At 38.4% G+C, this 21,012-nt stretch overlaps 1 protein-coding gene across 1 annotated transcript in view; it reads right to left on the reverse strand.

Moving 5' to 3' along the window:
* Positions 1–756: 756 nt before the first annotated feature.
* The window catches only part of LOC148876523 (putative cytosolic oligopeptidase A), a 36,840-nt gene continuing 16,584 nt past the window's right edge, over positions 757–21,012 (reverse strand). The window contains exons 8-17 of the mRNA XM_088985018.1: positions 17,994–18,115; positions 15,762–15,869; positions 15,426–15,671; positions 14,502–14,647; positions 13,822–13,939; positions 3,426–3,585; positions 3,297–3,328; positions 2,137–2,202; positions 1,257–1,328; positions 757–1,158 (exon numbers count right to left, since the gene is read on the reverse strand). Coding sequence (XP_088841144.1) covers positions 1,072–1,158; positions 1,257–1,328; positions 2,137–2,202; positions 3,297–3,328; positions 3,426–3,585; positions 13,822–13,939; positions 14,502–14,647; positions 15,426–15,671; positions 15,762–15,869; positions 17,994–18,115 — 1,157 coding nt within the window. The 3' untranslated portion in view covers positions 757–1,071. The remainder of the gene's footprint in view (positions 1,159–1,256; positions 1,329–2,136; positions 2,203–3,296; positions 3,329–3,425; positions 3,586–13,821; positions 13,940–14,501; positions 14,648–15,425; positions 15,672–15,761; positions 15,870–17,993; positions 18,116–21,012) is intronic.

The following is a 21,012-nucleotide window of genomic DNA, read 5'->3' on the forward strand; positions in this document are numbered from 1 at the left end:
AAATAGGATACACTATTGACACTCCAATGAAGCTCTACTATGACAATCAGGTTGCAATTCATATTTCTTCTAATCCGATGTTTCATAAGAGAACCAAGCCCATAGAGGTTGATTGTCACTTTGTGAGAGAAAATGTGCTAAGTGGAGTGATAGATATTATATATGTTAACACAAGGAACCGATGGATAGAATTGTTTACTAAAGGGTTGAGTCGGGGAAAAATAGAATATATATGTAACAAGTTGGGATTATAAGATATATATTCTTCAACTTGAAGGGGAGTGTTAGTATTGAATATATAAGGGTAGTGTTGTCTTTATACTGTGCTGATGTGTAAGATTATGTTAGACATTGTGTCCCTTACTTAAGTAGGGGCACATGTGTCTTTTCCACAATATAAGTAATATAAATCAATTCTACGAATGGGAGAATGATCTTTCTCTCTCATTCTTTCTCTCCCTTTCTTCTCTTCTCTTCTTTTTCTCTATTCCTTCTTGACTATTATCAGCTTAATAGGATTCAAGGGCAGGCCGAATCCTAATAATACAAAACAGCCCCTAGAACATACATGACGGTGAAAGTGGAATGATCCATTATCTTATCAAACATTTAGTGGACATCATTGGGCTCCAAGGTTGGTTATACACGGACGAGTTGCCTCGTCAAGAATTTTCAGTTTCAAGTTATATAACCCTTTAGTAAGCTCCAAAATTCCAAATAGTTCAAATTGGTAGTTAAAAAGGTTGTGGAAAAATTAGTCAAAATTACAGTATGTTACAAAAAGCTTCTTAGCTAGGTTAAAACTTTGACTTGAGAAGTTACATAAAGCATCTATGGGAGAAAGATGATCAATAGTTACTTTATGAATGTGAATTCTTATGTAAAATGTCATCCACCAGGATAGAATTTTTTCTGGAAAAACTGTAAAGCCTTCTCTATAACTATAATAGATAAATATCATTGTAAACCACAAACCAATCAAGAGACGGTGTGCATTAGTGTTACATGGGAGAGTCCACATATTTGTCACATAATTTTGAATCATATTTTTGCAAAACAAATGATAAGAGTTCAAGCTGAGGTTGCAATTGGCGAAAGATCATTGTGCCGTAGTAGTGCCTCAGGGGAAGGTTCACGCCCTCGGAATTCTATGAAAACCTGAAAATGAAAAATAAAAGTTAGGGGAATTGGGATTATAAAAGCTTCACACAACAGGAGAAATACCAGAAGGCATATACAAGTAGATCTTGTCTAACCTCAAGTGGTGACTTTCCACCTCCAAGAGCAAGAATGGTCTCTCGGAACCTGTGACCAGTTTCCTTTACAGCCTGTTGCAAGAAATGATTCTCAGTATCCATTATAGTAAAACCACTATCAATATTAAGAGATTGATCTGTTCCTTCAAAAGATCGGATGGATGCATTATAAACGTGCAAACCACGGATAAAAGTAGCATCAATACAATATTGGGAATAAAATGCAAAACTAGGCACAAGATGAGAAAACAAAGTTTAACATGAATAATGAAAACAAGTTTGTACCCTTCTTATGTATTCAAATTTGCTAACAAGGTCACTCCAATGATAAAACCGTAATACCCCCAAATACACAACCATCATTACTCCTATTTTCTTTTTATCTACTAATTTCCCCAAAGAAACTCGTCTATTTGAGCCTGAAAGCTACTTTGTATACGTTTGTGTGTTTTCACTTTTATACCTAAAAATAAAAATGTTAGGGGACATTGCTATAATTCACTGTCTCAAATCACATTGCTAATTGGCTAGCTTGTGAAAAAAGAAAAAAGAAAAAAAAAAAAAAAACTCCATTGAAAGGCCTTCCCCTAAATGCAGTGGATTAATGTAGTTGTTTGTAATGAGAACCATAGAACTGAAATGTTAAGCTATCAAATTCAAAATAACAAACAGAAGCAAATAAAGTTGTGTTACATGGAATACAATGATTCATTTCGAAAACATATATGAGAAAATATCATTAAATAATTAATAGAGATAAATACAGCAGTTACCATGATCATAATTGTAGCATCCACAGAATAGTTACAAGACATAAGATTGAAATTGAAAAATAAATAAATAAAAGAACCCAAACAATGCCATAAGTTTGTAGTCATACCTTGTCATTTTCCAACCCGGCATCCTCAAATGCTGAAAAAGCATCAGCTGATAAGACCTCTGCCCACTGCAAAATTAAGACATGAATTTAGAAAGAAAATTAAGGGTAGAGGAACAGTCTTCTTTTGGGGTATATATATATATGGAGAGAGAGAGAGAGAGAGAGAGAGAGAGATTGGCATACACACACCCACACACCAAATAGACGATTCAAAATAGAGATAAATTTTCATTCATCACTAAATAGATTGGCATGTCTACAGAATGACCAAGATTTTCTATATAAATATCACTCTCCAAATAATGTTGTAATAGTAATTACCTATGGAAACTTACAAACTCCAAAATGGTAAAGAGAAATCAAGGAGGAGAGTATCAAATCTTAAAGCAGCATGGTTTCTAGAAGGTCCAATATTTAAATTTGCCGGTTGTTAATACACCATAATGACAAATTGGTGGTACAACACAATTAAGTAACCAGAAAGACATTTGCTTTTGGAAAAGATTATGTTTACATAAAGGTGATAAACTTAAGGAAAAAGCTTACGATGCACATAAAGTGAACAAGGTTTATCCAGTCAACCAAACTAGATTGTTCAGATCTACTCCCCTAGTCCCCATGGTTAATGTTCCAGTCAGTTTCAATGAAGAAAATATGAACATGCACTTCCTTATCTCCTACTATACCACCATTTTCTTATCCATATGAACTAATATGTTGATTTCACCTAAATGAATCAAACCTAAATGCATTTCAGGGAAATTTGTGAATGATATCCAGCTCCATGAAGCAAGTTAATGACCAGTAACTCTTAAGGTTACAAAAACCACTAAAATAGTGCTCTAATATATTTTTACTACCTTTTACTAGATAAAGTAGATTCTTATTGTATTTCATAATGTGCATAATAATCATACATTACAGCTAAACAAACAATGGCAAGCACAATAAAGATAATGTCAATAAGTTAACGATACCAATCATATCTGAAACCTATTTAGGTTTGCAAAATTAAAGTTGTTGCACTTTACAATCATAATGGTAATGGCAATACACTATGATCTTTCACAATCATGTTTAAGACTGAGAAGCAGCTAGAAAACACAAATGTCAAAAGATACCATATAACCATGTGAGAATAGTAATATTAATAAGTCTACCTTGTAACTATAGTATCCTCCCGCATATCCACCTGGTATGCAGAAAAGCAAAGAAATGAATTATATAACCGTCGAGAATTAGCAGCAACATAATGGAAAGCAACAATAAGATATACCATGAGTACTGACCTGCAAAAATATGGCTGAAACTACAAAGGAACCTATCCTCTGGCAACACTGGGATGACTTGTGTTTTCTTACCAACTCTTTGATCAACTTCATAAATAGTTTCTGACCCACCAGGAATATACTTTGTATGTAGCTCCAGATCCAAACTTGCAAATCGTATCTACAAAATAATTAAAATGCAATGGTTACTTGTCATACACTTCTTTTTTCTTTTACTTTTGATCTGTAACAAGTCAGTTTGATTACATTAAGAAAAATACAAACTCACACTCTACAGATAAATTGAACAGACCAAGCCTTACAATGAGACTAAGGCATCACAAGAAAGAAGATGACAAAACAAAAAAGGGCTTGTACTTGTTTCTGTAAGATTGGAATTAGGTCATGTTCCTCCAGGTATTAGAAGGACCTGACAACTGTACTTCTTCTTTTACACTTTTCTTAATAAATTTGAGGTTGCTGATAAAAAGAAATCAAAATATGGCAAGCCAACCCCAAGAGATTACCTATGCATATTGTATACTAAAATTCCTAATACAATATTAATCTAACTATTAATCAATTTAATCTTCTATCCTTACTCATTAAGCTATGCTAATTGCCATGAAAGCAAGTATAGACAAGTGGTCACATTCCGAGTTCAATGGACCATATTTTGCAGTCCTAATTGACAAAGCACCTTATATAGGTTCTAAATAATGGTTAACTTTCATTAGAGAATTGAAAAGGTTACAGGCTTACCACCCACAAAATGGATGGAAAAAGAAAATCAAAAACTTACAAACAGGCCCAAAACAAAGCCTCCCTAGTAACTCCTTGCTTAGCTAAAGTGTCAGCCATTCCATTTGCTGACCTTCTTACCCATTTAAAATGCACCCCAATCTCCCTTGCTAAGCTAATAATCTCTCTTAGAGGCTGTCTAAGAGACCACACTCCCAGGTTTCCAGCTTGCATCCACCCTATTACCAGCTTGGAGTCTCCTTCCACTTCTAATTGCTGCATTCCCCATTCTTTTGCCAGTTTCAAACCTTGAAGCAAGGCCATTACTTCTGCCCTTAATGAATCTCCAACCCCAATTGGGCCCGAGTAAAGGGCCAAGACTTTTCCTTCCTCGTTTCTGTACACACCCCCAACTCCTGACTGACCTAGATTACCCAAGGAGCTTCCATCAAAGTTTAGCTTCACCTTGAACTGAGGCGGTGGTACCCAACATTCTTGTACCACAGGGGAGGAAGGCAAGGACACAGCTATAGCACTCCAATTTCTAACTAAGTCAGCTGAGGAGAAGTCCTTGATGAGATGATGTACTTACAGCCAGTGCATAACCTTGATGGTGACAACCTCCACAAGTGCTTCCTTGGATTTTTCTTGCCCCAGGAATATCCTGTTGTTTCTCTCTTCCCAAATTGTCCATAGGATGGCTGTTCTTGTTATTCTCCACATTACCCTGCCCCTTTTCCTTGGTTGTTGAAAGAAGCTAGAGTCAAAAAGGTTCAGCACACCCCAGGGGGGGTTCCATCTGTAACCAAACAAAGAAGAGAACCAATCCCACAAATAATAAGAAAAAGGACAAGAAATCAAAAGATGAGTCGCTGTCTCACCATTTCTTAAGCAAAGGTAACAGACATGTGGGGAAAGGCTCCAGTCTGGCCTTTTTCTTTGAAGTACATTGTGAACCCTATTCAGTTCTAGGTTAAAGTAGAGAAGAAGAGGAAGAAGAGGAAGAAGAAGAGGAGGAGAAGAAGGGTTCGGCCAGTAGAGAAAAAAATTGGCCCTCTCAAATAGATAAACCTAAAAGACCAAAATACCCCTGTTCTGTGAACTCTAACACTCCCCCTCAAACTGGAGAGTATATGTCATATAGTCCCAGCTTGTCACAAATATAATCTACTCTGCCCCGAGACAATCCCTTTGTAAAGAGATCTGCCCACTGATTTCCCAAGCTCACATGAGATGTGGTTATCACTCCATTGGTCACTTTCTCTCTTACAAAGTGACAATCGACCTCAATATGCTTGGTTCTCTCATGGAAGATTGGATTAGAAGAGATGTGCACAGCTGCTTGATTATCACAGTATAGTCTCATGGGTTTGTCAACTGAGAAGCCCATCTCCTGTAGCAAGTTCTTCAACCATACCAGTTCACATGTGGTATGAGCCATAGCCCTGTACTCAGCTTCTACACTACTCCTTGCCACTACCGTTTGTTTCTTACTCTTCCAAGTTACAAGATTGCTACCAAGGAAAGTACAATACCTTGTAGTTGATCTCCTTTCTGATACAGAACCAGCCCAATCAGCATCTATATATCCTACTATCTCAAGAGTCCCTCCATTTTTGTATAGCAAACCACGACCTGGAGCACCCTTTAGGTACCTAACAATCCTCAGAACTGCTTCCCAATGAGGAATCCAAGGATGTTGCATAAACTAACTCACCATACTCACAGCAAATGATATATCTGGCTAGGTAATAGTTAGATAATTCAACTTTTCCACCAACCTCTTGTATCTTCCAGAATCATCAAACTCTTCACCTGCATCAACACTCAACTTGACATTCAATTCCATAGGAGTCTCGGCACCTAACAGTCATGTTTCTTCAAGTAGGTCAAGAAAATATTTTCTTTGACATAAGTTAATTCCATTTCTTGACCTTGCAACTTCTATTCCCAGGAAGTACTTCAACTTACCCAAATCCTTCGTATTGAAGCGATCCTGTAAGAATTTCTTCAACCTGTCAATCCCATTACTATCAATCCTAGTTATGACAATATCGTCCACATACACCACTAGCAAGATTTTCCCATCCATCGAGTCATGGCTGAACACAGAATGGTCTACCTGGCACTATTTCATCCCAAAGTTCTTCACTACTTCATTGGACCTGCCAAACCAAGCACATGGAGATTGTTTCAATCCATAAATTGCCTTTTTGGGTCTACAAACCTTACCATCCTCCCCCTAAGCAACAAACCCTGGTGGTTGCTCCATATACACCTCCTCAAGGAGATCACCATGCAAGAAGGCATTTTTTATGTCAGGTTGCAAAAGAGGCAAATCATACATAGCAGCTAATGATATCAACATCCGAACAGAACTAATTTTATCCACAAGATTGCTCCATATACACCTCCTCAAGGAGATCACCATGCAAGAAGGCATTTTTTATGTCAGGTTGCAAAAGAGGCAAATCATACATAGCAGCTAATGATATCAACATCCGAACAGAACTAATTTTATCCACAAGAGAAAATGTCTCCATATAATCCACACCATACAACTAAGAATAGCCCTTGGCCACTCACCTGACCTTCAATCGTTCCACACTACCATCTAGAAGATAGTAGTGAGTTCCCACGTATGATTGTGTTGTAGAGCAGACAGTTCCTCTTCCATTGCTTTCCACCACCCTAGGGAGGTAAGGGCTTCCTGGACAGTCTTGGGAATGGAGACAGATGATAGCAATGATATAAAGTTGCGATGAGAAGCAAAAAGGTGAGCAACTGAAACATAGTGTGAAATAGGATGAGAAGTACAAGTACGTTTACCTTTCCGTAGGGCAATAGGAAGATAAAGATCCGAGGGAGAAGATGCGACCACAGGATATGTCGACAAGGGCTGAATTGGAGGAGGGGCCGGTGTTCTTCTGTGAGTATACACTTGTCTGATTGGTGGCCTCTCAGTAGTAAATGGCACGGGAGGGGGATCCGCAACTGGAATAGGAACCACGGGAAGGGGATCCTCAATAGGGACAGGAAGAGGACCCGAATGGTAGTCATCTTGGCTACTGGAGCAAAGGTCTCCAAGTAATCTGTCACAAGTCTGTGTGAACCCTTTTGCAACTAACCGAGCCTTATACCTCTCAATGGAGCCATCTGCATTGCATTATGCTTCACCGTAAATACCCATTTGCATCCAACTGGTTTCTTTCCTTTGGGCAGATCAACTATCTCCCAGGTGTTATTTTTCAACAGGGCATCCATCTCAACCTACATTGCATCTTTCCATTCCGGAATGGATATGGCTTCTTGCACTGTTCTTGGAGTAGGGACATTCGAAATGGAACTAAGGTAGGACCTGTAGGTAGGAGATAGGCGATCATAGGATAAGAACTGGGAAATGCAGTGGGTTGTATATGTGGTACAATGTCGTTTTCCTTTACGAACGGCAATCGGAAGGTCAAGGTCATCTGTAGGAGGTGAAATGGTAACAATAGAGGAAGTCTCTGTAGGCCCCGAGACTGTAATACCTGGACTTGGAGCTACAGATGAGATTGGAGCTGGCCTGGACTGCTAATGATCGGGATCAACCTGCCTGCACCGCCTGTGATAGACCCTCAACTCCTGATCCCTCTGACCACCCTCACCATTGCAGCTCTCTTCACCCAATGGAATAGGTAAAGGAACTGCCCCACTCTCACTGCTCTCCCCCTGAAGAAAAGGACTCAAACCCCCACTCTCACTGCTCTCCCTGAGACAGGATCATAGCAGCAATAACCCTTTTGAGTTTGCGCATAACCAAGGAAAATGCATTTGGAGGCCTTGGGTTCGAACTTGAAGTGATGGGGTCCGAGAAGCTTAACAAACCAGGTACAACAAAATGTTTTAAGGGGAATAGAAAACAACTCCTCACTTGGGTATAGAAGGGAAAAAGGAGATCTCATATCAAGGACCAGGGAAGGGACCCGATTAATAAGATATACCGCCATGAGGATAGCATCACCCCAGAAGCGAATAGAAACATTGGAAGTAAACATGAGACTTCTAGCCACTTCCAAGATGTGCCTATTCTTCCTTTCTGCAACTCCATTCTGTTGAGGTGTATGAGGGCAAGAGCTCTGGTGGATAACCCCATGATTGAGAAGGTAAGATGTCAATGGTTTAGCAAAGTATTCCTGTGCATTATCAGATCTGAGAACTTTAATCTTGGCATCAAATTGGGTTAGGATCATTTGGTGAAAGTTTTGGGTCAGGGCAGGTACCTCATCTCGTGAACGCATGAGATAAACCTAAGAAAAACAGGTATGGTCATCAACAAATAACAATAAATATCTGTACCCACCCATGGAAGGGATGTGATAAGGCCCCCAAACATCGGTATGCACAATATCAAAAAAAGTATTACTCCTTTTATTGCTCAATAAATAAGGCTTTCTACAATGATTAGCAAACTCACAACTTTCACATTGCAACTGAGACAACTCAACAAACTCAAATAAAACTGGAAACAGACTCTTTAGAGATCGAAAGGACAAATGACCTAATCGGTTATGCTTTGGCATAACTGGACTCACACTCTAAGAAACAAAAGACACCTTCTCTATCGACTCTTCCTGACAAAACCTCTCCCCGAACAGATAGATCCCATTCGTCTCACGGCCAGTCCCAATCACCTTCTTTGTCTCCAAGTCCTGAAAAACACATTGGTCAGGGAAGAAGGTTATTGAGCAGTTCATATGCTTGGTAATATTACTGACTGAAAGAAGGTTAGTGTCAAGCTTAGGAACATGCAAAACAGATGACAGGGAGATAGTATCTGATAACTTGATGTCACCCTTCCCAGAAATAGGAACCAGGGAGCCATCAGCAATAGACACTTTATCCCTACCAGAAGACAAATGATAAGTGGTGAACAGTGAAGGCAAGCTAGTCATGTGGTCGGATGCACCTAAATCTATTACCCAACAAGGTTCAGTAGTACTTGAAGCTGAGGCATGGTAGGCTGAAGCTCGAGTACCTGAATGTGCGAAGGCAGATGTGGCAGGAGCTGATGGTGACTGCGGTGGCTGAGCTGAATTTTCAACTTCCCTTTCTAACTGTATTAGGGCAGCCCGAACTACAGCTAAGGTCTCTAAAGGTGTTCCTCTTGTGCCAGAGGAGGATGTTGAATCAGTGTTCACGGCCACATGAGCAGTTCCCTTCTTGCTTCTCAACTTCGCAGGAACCAAGTGAGGATGCAGTTTCCAACATGTTTCTTTTGTATGTTTGGGTTTCTTACAATGTTCACATACCACATCCTTCTTGTCTTCCTTCCTCCTGTCCTTCTCTGAATCACCTCCTGATTTGGGTGTGACCACTACAAAGGCTAGTGTGAGGGGCTGAGGCTGCATCATAACTTTCCTTCTGGTCTCTTCACTGTGTATGAATGAGTATGCCTGAGAGAGAGTCACACTATCTCTAGTCAAAATCTGTTGCCGCACAATATCATACTCTGAGTTTAGGCCCGCCAGGAATTCAAACACCCGGTTTGTCTCGACCCGCTTTCTATATATCTGTGCATCTTTGGGACTCTCCCACTCAAGAGTCTCTAAGTGATCAATTTCACGCCATAGGGACTGCAAGGTAGAGAAATATACTGAAACCGATTTCTCTCCTTGTTTAAGATTTTTCACTTCACATTTCAGTTCATATGCTCTGGCAACATTAAAGGGTTGGGAATAAGTTTCTTTCATCACCTCCCATATCTCCTTAGCTGTCTTCGCCCACAAGTAATTGCGGCTAATATGAGGCTGCATAGAATTACACAGCCATGTCATAACCAAGTAGTTTTCTTGGATCCACTTGGTATACGTAGGGTCTCCCTTGGGGGGTTCTTTCACATCTCCCAAGAGGTACCCTAATTTACCTCTTCCCCCAATAGCCATCATGGCTGATTGGGCCCATTCCAAATAGTTTGATCCATCAAACTTTACGGTAGTAATCTGACCACTCGTCTTAGAAACACCACCATAATTGATGTTCCCAAAGCTGCCCTCTGTCTGATTTTTAAACTCCATTCCGATCAAGTCTCAAAAAACAGCACTTGGACTACCAACCACAATCAACAACAGTGTAGAACTGATCTGTATTCACAGTGTATGTGCACAAAACTGAGATAACTCTTATCTGAAACCAACTAGCAAACACAACAGCAGTTGTTCGTAGAGTTTTCACCCCTTAAGAGAGTTTGAAAACCCCAAAAGACTCTGAAAACAGCTTAGAAATAAGTCTGATATGCTTGGCAGAATTAGGGTTTTAATCAATCCTTAGAGTGAACAGTTCCGTTGCACAATCCAATCAGTACCGTATAGATAGACTCTTAGTAGGGTTAATATGAAACCCTAGAATCTGATCAATGCTAACAATAAACTTGAGGACAGCTCTAGGTAGATCGTAAGGTTCAGTCTAACACTAGGGCTTGCCGCAAGATCACTTTCAAACCCTAGAGCAAAGAGAAACAAGGCTGAGACAGTTCGGCCCAACAGTAGGGTTTGCTATAAAACCCTAGAGAATCGAAGGGAGAAAACACTAGAATAGTTCGGCCTCCCTCTCCAGATAGGTCCAACCTATCTTCTCTGGTAGAACTTCTCTTAGAAAATAAATAACTTACAAGGAAAAATTGTTCGCTGCCTTCTAAGGTTACCCGAACCCTAGTCTTCTCTGATCCTTCCTGACCACCAACTCTTTGCAACCATAATAAGCTTCTAACAGCTGCTAGCACTTCTAGCGATCTCCAAGAATCAGTCTGCGAACTCCACCTCTTCAGCTTCCAGTCCTAGGAGATTCTCATGTGGTCGACTGGTATTAGACTCACATGAGAAACCCTAACTTTGCTCTGATACCATGTAGTTGTTCAAGACTGCTATCAGTCTTGAACACTAAGAAATTTCAGGTTTGAAAAGAAGAGAAAGTGAAGAGGAAAGAGGAGAAAGAGTAGAGAGAGAGCAATAGAACACAAACTTTGAAATGAATGACAGAATCTGAATTATTCTGCCGCCGCCACTTCTATTAATATTTATAGGTTATGCTAGTTACATGAAAGGACACATCTGCCCTTAGTATTTACATAACACACAATAATATAAAACTGAAAAATAAATAACAACTAGAATAACAGTAGCTAACCCTAGAATGACTAGGAACATTCTGCCCTACTGACAGAGTGGGACCACAGCTGTGGGGCCCACATCAGTGTTCTCTACAAAAACATTTAACATATAAATAAATATTCATGAGTTGACGCATGTGCCAACACATGAGTCAAACTCAAGTATGAGAGTTGTCCTCCTTGGTAAGGCCTTACATAGATGAAGGCAAAGCTTTGATTTTCATTCCTAAGCAACGTGGGACTTAGGATAACACTCGGTGGTAACACTCACTATTGAGTCTTGTTCCAAGTCCCACATTGCTCAAGAATGGGAATGAAGGTATTGCCTTCACCTATAAAAGGATAGGTAAGCCATGAATTAAATGAGGCCCACACTTTTTGTGCCATAGGCCCAAAGCCTAGCCAAACCCAACTTAGATTGGGCTTGTAAAATATTTTTTTAATGTATATATTATATATTATATGTTATTTAATTTAAAAATTTATGAATAACAAAATTTTTATCATAAGATGCCATGGGCTCAAAGTCATTAAAAATTAAAACCAGGAAGCCAGGCCTAGGGTGTGGGTCGGCCCAGGCCTGGGCCTAGGCTGATGCCCTTATCATTGGTCCTAAACCTGGCCCAAATCCAACCTGTGCCTGGCCCAGCCTATGATCATCCCTAGCAATTAATTGTTTAAACCTCCCAAATTATGACACAAAATAGAAGTGTTTGGTGTGGGATTTGGGTTTGAGAAGGCCCTTGAGGGACACAGGACACTGAAACAACCAAGCTGATTCCCCTGTTGAAACTACTTCAGGAAGTCAATCTATCTCTAAAGAGAAATAATGAAAAGGTTTGGGCACCAACCACAAAGGGCAATTTCACTTGTGTCTTTCTTTAAGACTTTTGACCCACCTTCAAAGAAGATGGAAGTTCTAAGCTCTTTCTCCTCATGTGTGTGTCCTTTATTGAAAAAGTGGGCAAAGTACTAATCACCTTTTGTTGCATCGCTCCTATACCTCTAGGTTGTGGCAGCTCACTCTCAGGCTGTTTGGAAAAACTTGGAGAGCTCTTGCTGAAGTAGCTGATTCGTTTAATTCAGGTTGGCAGGGAAGGGGCAGTAAAAGGCAAAAAATTCGGTGGCATTGTTTGTGCGAGTCAATGTTGTGGGGGCTTGGAGTGAAAGAAATGAAGGATGTTTTAAGAAAAGTATAGGGATGTGGAGGAAAGGTTTGACCTGATAAAGATTTAAGGCTGCTCACTGAGCTGTTATGTGTGAAGACTTCAAAGGTGTCTCATTAAATGATCTGTTAAGGGAGTGGCACGTTGTGGCTGAATTTCAGGCTGCAAAGCATCAAGGTGACTGAGTGGTCCCCTCCTTCAGAAGGTGTAGTAGTCAAGTTGAATTTCAATGGTTGCTGTTTTAGGAACCCAAGAGCTTCTGGAGTAGGGGGTGTGGCCAGTAGGGCTGCAAATAAGTCAGATCAGATCCAATTTGAATCTGAATTCAATCCAGTGAGAGCCGGATTCAGATATCTCCCTTGATCCTAACAAATCGGATTGAATCAGAAAAAGTCGACCTGCTTAGTTAACAGATCGAATTCAAATATACTCCGATCTGATCCATTACTTATGAAATATTATATATTATTATATTCCATAATAATATAATATATTATTTATATTATTATATCATCATGTTTTTTACTATAATCCAAATCAAACTGGATATCCAATAAGATATTTGGATTTGAATTCAAATTGGTCAGATTTCTTATCAAATTGGATCGGATATACCCTTTACCGAATCCAATGCGATCCATTTGCAGCCCTAATGACCAGGGATAATGGGGGTAACGTAATTCTAAGTTTCTTTGGTCCAGTGGGTATTGGAAATTCTTTGAGAGCAGAGCTGATGGCTTTGATTCAAGGACTAAAATTGCTGGTGCAGCAAGAAGTGAGAAATGTGCAAGTGGAAGGTGACTGTCAAACAGTCATAAGCTGGATGAAGGCAAATGATCAAGTGCAGTGCCACTTTGAATGCTTCGTTCAGTTGGACACCAAGAAGCTCCAATAGACTGGCTGACTCTTTGGCAAGAGCAGGTGTTGGTAGGGAAAGTCTAGCTTGGGGATGCCCTAGGCCGGGTGGGGAGCTGTAATTTATTAACTTGTTTTGTGCAAAGACTCTCTGTTGTTCTCCTTCTGTTTTTTATGGCTGAATGTAGTATTCCGTTGTGTATGTGTGTATTGTTTTTTCTTTCCCTTTTGAATGGCAATATAAAAGGAAAATGCATAAAATGAGAAATAAAAATCTATGTCTATCAAACCATTTCCAGAAGAGGATAAACAAATGGAACTAACAATGAAAACAGCACCCAAATATATCTTCATTTAGAAAACTGAAAAGAAAAAACACAATAACATTCATGCCAAAAAGTACATCAACTTCATGTGTAAAAATGAAAAAAGGGAAGGAAAAGTAACTGTCTAAATATATAATTCGAACAAAATAAATGAGGATGCTTCACCAGTATGTTAAACTAACCTGACGAAGGCTTAGTGAACCTGCACGGAAGGTCCTTGCTGCAAGGAGCTTCTTATACACTTCTTCAGGAAGACTCTCTCCAGCTTCATAGTGTTTTGCAATGCTCATCAGTGTATCCCTAGAATATGATTTAAGAAAAATGAAGCGACCAAAGTGCATGCCTACAGAAAAAGGTCTTACACAGGCTTTTTTAAATTTTAAAGTACAAAACATAACTAAGTAATTAATCCTCAAAACGGGCAGATGCATAGTTGATTAACAGCTAGATATAAGCAAGTCATAGGAGAACCTACACCATGTAGCTTAACTAACCTCAAAGTTCTTATGAAATTATAGGTATAAAGCTTTTCCAACTTTTAATTCTTTTCTATTAAACATAAGGGGTTTCCACTTAAAAAATCCCAGGCATCTGGCAAGCTGAAAAATAACTATACTATCACTTGATCCAGGAATAGCTTCATGCTAGTACCTAGCCAAACACAGCCTAACATACTTTGATTCAAAAGCACAAATATGCACATAATGCTCATGTCAAAGAGTGAGGAAGTAAAAGATTATAGGAATGGAATAAATGCCAAAATCGAAAGCTTGTAATTTCATAATCTCATCCATTTTATCTGTTACTGATAAAAAAACTCGTCCATTTTATCACATGAAAAATTTTTGTTAGATTATATCACCTGTGATAGCACCAATTTTCCATAAATTGTGAAGGTAATTCGACAGCATCCCATTCGATCCCCCGAATTCCAGAACATAGGCCTTCATCTTGCTTGGTGAGCATATGCTGAAGTGCATGGCCAAATTCATGAAAGACAGTCTCGACCTACAAATAGTTCAACCAATCAACATAAAAGTTTGGGTAAGTTACAGATAGCCACTGTACTTGGGAGTTGGTATCACTTGGTCTCCCGAACCTATTAATATGGTTGATGGTGAAAGTAAAATTACTAAACTGCCCACTCAAGATTCCATGGGCTGACAGCAACACATATCAAAACGATGAAAATAACCAGTCCAAAGCACATTGTTTCTAAAAGCACTAAGAAACCAATTATTCTCAAGGTGTTCTCAAGATGAACTTTGTTGAAAGAAAGTTGAGAGAAACATGTGAGAGTTAGGAATTTAGAAAAACTAAGTTAAAAGGGAAAAATGGTCTCATAAAATAACATAAGGGTAGTTTGGGTTTTAACAGAACATTCCATGAAGTTAACTGATGAAATGCACATTCCATCAGTTATAATGGAACATTTCTTTGAGTTGCTGATCAATATATATCCAGTAAAATTTCATGCTGCTAAGTGCTATCCATGGAAGTGGAAATGGAAATATGTTGTGAAAACTATCTCTTGTATTCTACATAGTGCTAGTAATGTTCATTGGGGAATATGTTGATTCTGATAAAATTTCAAGTCGCTATCCATGGAAATAAAAATATGTCGTGTAAATGTCCGGGAATTTAGGGACATTTTAAACCATGATGTATAAAATTATAAGGGATTTGTACAGGTGGTCAGGTGCCACTTGGAGTTTTGAAGAACTATTCTTTAAGATCCGGAAACAAGTATCATTTGAACAAATATGGTTAGTATGAAAGGTTTTACCTCACGGAAAGTCATAAGACTTGGCTTGTCTCCAACTGGAGGTGTTTGATTACAAACCATGTGAGCAACAGGCAATCTAGAAGAGACGCCATCACGTGAAAGTGCACGACTTCGAGCAATAACTTCATCCATCCATGCTCCACCACGTTTTTCAGAAGGACGGGAATATGGATCAAAATAGAAGTATGCAATGGGATTTCCTGAGGAATCTTTAACACGATAAAATCTAACATCATTATTCCAAACCTGGACAAATATGACACAACATTATCAAGATGTTATTTTGATTGTAAAAGCATCAAATTCAAGGAAATGAAGCAATGGAATAGATATTACTGGAGCAAGGCCATCAGCTGGCACAATTTCGATCTCAAACAGCTTCTTTGCAAGACCAAAAAGGCCGTCCATCACCTTTGGTAATGAGAAGAATGGACGCAATTCTTCCTATGGAGTAAAAAGCAGGTTAAAACAATAGATAAACTTCATAGCTAAGCAAGTTGTACTGCAAGAAACTAAAACATAGTGCCCATGCAATCTGCTAGAAGTCAATATATTAGAAGCTAAAACTATATATGTCGATTCATATATGTTTATCTAACTCACATGGATCAATTTAGTGGGACAACTTACAAGGGGCATACTTTTTTCACTTCTGACTTAACAATGCAATAAAGGACAGGAGATCAACAAGGTGGATTGAATTAACTCTCTCTTTTTCTTTTTATTGCTCGTTCCCTTTTTCTTCTCTTTTATACCTACATATCTTGTAATTGAACACAGACTCCATACAACCTCAAACTTGTTCACAGATTAGAGAACAATATGGAAGACTACCATGTTGCCTCCGTTCCATATTGGGTAAGCAGAAAAGAAGGAATAAGCACCTCTTCTAGATTCACAGGTGGCCTAATACATAGCTCAGCCGTTAAAAGATTGTCTTTTTGGAATTTATTACCTCTCTAACTTTACTTGAATCACTTCTGATTTCAACCTTGAACAACACTGCAAGGATCACCAGATACATCAATAGCACATTAACAAGTGAATAGTTGATGACCATAGTTGTCAAGGTGATGCCTAGGCGACAAGGCACCCTTGGAGGCTTGCCTCGCCCAATCGCCAAGCAGTTTTGTATACTGTGTAATAAAATATTCATTTTTTTGTGTTTATAAACTAATTTATTTTTATTATTTTCTTATTTGTTAGGGTTTAATCAACACAAACATTGCTAACTGCTGTATTGAACCCTCAAAGACTTCAAAATCTGAACCAAAATCTTCCTGTAACAAAAATAGGGGTTCAGCCCCTATATTTTTTGAATTTTCTTTTCCATCTTCTTTTTCTTCTCATAAATATGTTGATTTTCTAGACTTAAATATGAAGTTTATAATTTTCTTATGGAAATTATGGGTAGTTATTAAAGAAAGATGGTTATGGAACCTAGGAAACTACCCTAGAATATGTGGTTTTTACTTAAAAAAATCCATTGCCTAGGCGACTAGGCGATAAGGCGCCCCTTATCGCCTAGCCTCACCTTGGCACCTAGAAAACTATGATGATGGCAATCCTCATTCCATACTTCTTTCCCAAGTCTGACTTCTTTCTAAAATCTAAAGTGTAATCACCTTTTCACAACGTATCTCAAACTCTCAGCTTGATCAAGTATATTTGCCAACCTCTCAACCAAATAACCTCTTTTCAATGATCTAATCAAAATGATGCACCAAACTAACAAGTAAACAGGATTTCTGGGCTAGCTCCATGTTAATGAAGCCCAAAATGCCAAAAATTAGAGGAAAGTCTACAAAAACTTGACTGTGAAAACTGGTAATGTTGTCTGAAAGTTCTGAATCCATGTACTCCTACCCATTGTTCCTGCAGTCTTAGTTGCAATTAACTATATTATTCCCAAAGAAAGTGGAAAAAATCATTAAAAGGCACTCTCCCAGACCCAGGTGCAGAAAATTACTCTTCAAAATTCAGAAGTAGAAGAGCAAAGATGAGTAACCAGTTGCACATTGAAGAGGTAAAAATGAACTAGAATCAAAGAATTTCACTAAACAAATGCATGCAAGGGCATGAAATCTCATCAATAACCAAATAGATATAGGGCTATTTGATAACTGCTGAAAGAAAAATGCCAAAAATATTCCAAACTTAAAAATGGCTTAATGGTATACAATAAAACTTATAGGGGTAAAATAATCATCTCAATGTTTGTTCTTCATAATTGACCAATTAAGGTCTTGAGTTGCTGAATTTTTGAATTTACCATTTTTAAAAGAGGAATCTTTTCAGCATTCTGCTTTCAGCTCCTATTTACCTTAACCAGATTTACTATATCAAAGTTGCACATTCAGAAAGGAATAAAAAGGCTAATAATGCAAAGCATATACATTCCTATTTTCACATAACTGCTAGAAAGTGAAGATTATATCTAACTCAGTAACTCAACATAAAAACAATAACATAAAAGTTCCCATGCATTAAAATCAGGCAAAACTATGATAAACTTGATGTAAGATAGGTATGGAACTAGAATCTAAATTAAATAATAGAAATCCCTACCTCATTTATGTCATACTTTGACTCACGAAGTCTCTCACTCCAGAAGTTTATGTCCCAGTGACTCAAATCATTAGCTTCTATAGCACCCTGGTCTTTGGAGAATTTCTTAAGGTCTTCCATATCTACAAAGATTAAATAAATATTTGGGTCATTAAACCTAATAAACTGTCATAAAAAAAAAGAAAAAAAAAACCTTCCATCCTAAGAATGATAAGGTGCAGAGAAAATAAATTATGAAACACTCTGTACATAAGAAGTGGATTAATCAGGAAACTATAAGAATATAATAATACTGAAATCATTCCAAAGGCTAAGTCATACATAATTTACATTACTTTTTATATAATCTAATGGTTTCCATCTTGCATAGGTGATAAAATTTAAATAGTTACACGCTTACACCATCAACCTTTGAACATTCATATAAGTTTGGCTTTTTTTGATGAATGAGTGAAGAAATTTATTAATCAGAAAATGTGAGAATTACAAACATCCCAAGGAGAGGCACAAGGTGTGACCTCTCTAAGAAATTAAATACAGCTATTCAAACTCAATTAGAACATGTCACAAAGTAGCTCATTAAAGACAGTCCCGAGAAGCCCCTTGTTTGGCTAGTGAATCCACTACAACATTTGCTGATCTGCCCACCCACTGAACACTAACTCTCATATTGCTAGTTAGCCATTTCACTTTTTTGAAAAGATCTCTATAACCACAAATGATATGAGTCCAGATTCAAGAGTCACCCCACCACCACCTGAGAATCACCTTCGATTATTAAATTCCCCATCCCAAGCTGGTTCGCAATCTGGATTCCTTGAACAACAGCTAGTACTTCTCCCCTTGTAGAGTCACCCACTCCCATAGGTCCTGAGAATAAGGAAATAATATTTCTGTCCTTATTTCTTAGAACCCCTCCTTGTACCCAAAGGGATTACCCTAACTTCTCCCATCAACATTCAGTTTAATTTAGTGACACCATTGGGGGAGGCGTCCAATTTACAACCCTTCTGTTCTTCCTAGTGGAGGTATTGGCCACTACTAGCCAATTTCACCAAAGATCGTTAAAAGTAAAATCAGCAAAACTGTTTAATGTTTTCAGCCAAAGTATGGTCCTTGTCAAAGTGCATTCCTTCAGCTCAGAGAGACTTATTTCCTTTCCTAGGAATATTCTGGCATTTCTTTCATCCCAAACAGTCCACAGGAGAGAAGCTCTAATAGATTTCCACATAATTCTCCCTTTCCCCATGTGCCACCTAAAAGTAGACGGGTTAAACAACATAATTACATCAGATGGCAGGTACCACCTACATCCAAACAAATCAAATATCCAATTCCATAAAGCTGTAGCAAAAGGACAAGATATCGGTAAGTGGTAACAATCCTCATTCTGAGCTTTATAGAGAAAACTCCAATTAGGGGATAGACATAAGTAAGCTTCTCCTTTTGCAGGTTTTCCAAAGTATTGATCTTACCATAGTAAACTTTAGAGTTAAAAGGTGTTACAACTTTGTGTATGGGATTAGAACTCCCACACTATTACATATTTCTGTCCCTCTTTACATTGCAGCCCAAAACAGTTGGTGCCTCAAAACCCCTTGTTTAGCAAGATAATCAGCTAGCCCATTTGCACTCCTTCTAACCCATTTAAATTCAGCATCTATCTCCCTTGCGATCTTTTCCACTTCCCTTATCAATTGTTTGAAAGTCCATGGAGTAGTTCTATTGTTTTTAGCCCAAGAGATGATCACCTTGGTGTCCCCTTCAACCTCAACATGCCTCATTCCTAGTTGCTTACCTATCTTCAATCTTTGTAGCAATGCCATTATCTCAGCTTTTAGAGAGCTGCCCATGCCAATAGGTCAAGAGAACAATGCTACTATTCTACTTTCAGAATTTCTGATTACTCCCCCGATACCTGTCAGTCCCGGATTTCCAAAGGAGCTTCCATCAAAATTCAGTTTAATCCTGTTACCATCTGGAGGTTTCCATTCCATCCTTACTCTCTCTTTCACTCTTGAAGATTGCACTACTTCTGTCCAGGATCTTATAATGTCTATGACTGAGAACTCTTGAAAGATATGTAAGGATCATATCCAATGAGCTACTTTAACTTTAATTGTGTCGATTACCTCCTCCCTTGTTCTACTCTTATCCGAAAATATTCTGTTATTCCTTTCTTCCCATATTACCCAACAAATAGCTGCCTTTGTAGTTTTCGACATAACCTTCCCTCTTTTCTTTGATTGCCTCAAAAAGTCTTGGTTGAAAAGTCCTGCCACATCTTGAAGGGGAACCCACCTGCAACCAAAAAGAAAACAAAAAGAATCCCAAATGTGATGCACAAAGGAACAAGATAAAAATAGATGTGTCAATGTCACACCACTTTCCTTACAAAGGAAGCACATGTGAGGAGAAAGACAAGCAGAAGGCCTTCTTCTCTGCAGCATATCACAAGTATTAACCTTGCCAAGGAAAATTTCCCAACAGAAGGCTTGAATTTTTGGGGGAATAGGCTTACTCCAATTTTCTTTTATAGGAAAGTCCCCACCCGGGTTGCTAGGTGTGGCAAGAACACTAAAGAAGGAGGAACAAGAGAAGATGTCATCTGAGGAACCTTTCCAAATTCTAGAATCTTCCAAGGATGGGTCCAAATGAAATTGTCCTAACAGATCCAATAGTGATCATCTATAGACAAATAGAAACTAATTTTGTTGAGAATATAAATAGTGATCATCTATAGACAAATAGAAATCAATTGTGTTGCAAGTATAAACAACAATGTTCTATGAAAGATACATACATCCACCGCTTTAAAACCTTGATAGTTGGACCAGTTCCCAGGAATCAGACCCTATAAATTGACTCAATGTCTAACCTGGCACACACTAAAAGGTAGATAAAACTGCTAAGGTAGCGTATGATAACACTTTTCTGATGTCTAAGGTCTAAAACTTTGCTTTTCAGATACCATTGGCGTTTGGGTTTAGATCTAATTAGAGGATCTGAAACACAAATT

Source organism: Nelumbo lutea, chromosome 1 (genome assembly GCF_056320005.1).
Source record: "Nelumbo lutea isolate HS-2025 chromosome 1, American lotus-T2T, whole genome shotgun sequence".
Taxonomy (NCBI): Eukaryota; Viridiplantae; Streptophyta; class Magnoliopsida; order Proteales; family Nelumbonaceae; genus Nelumbo; species Nelumbo lutea.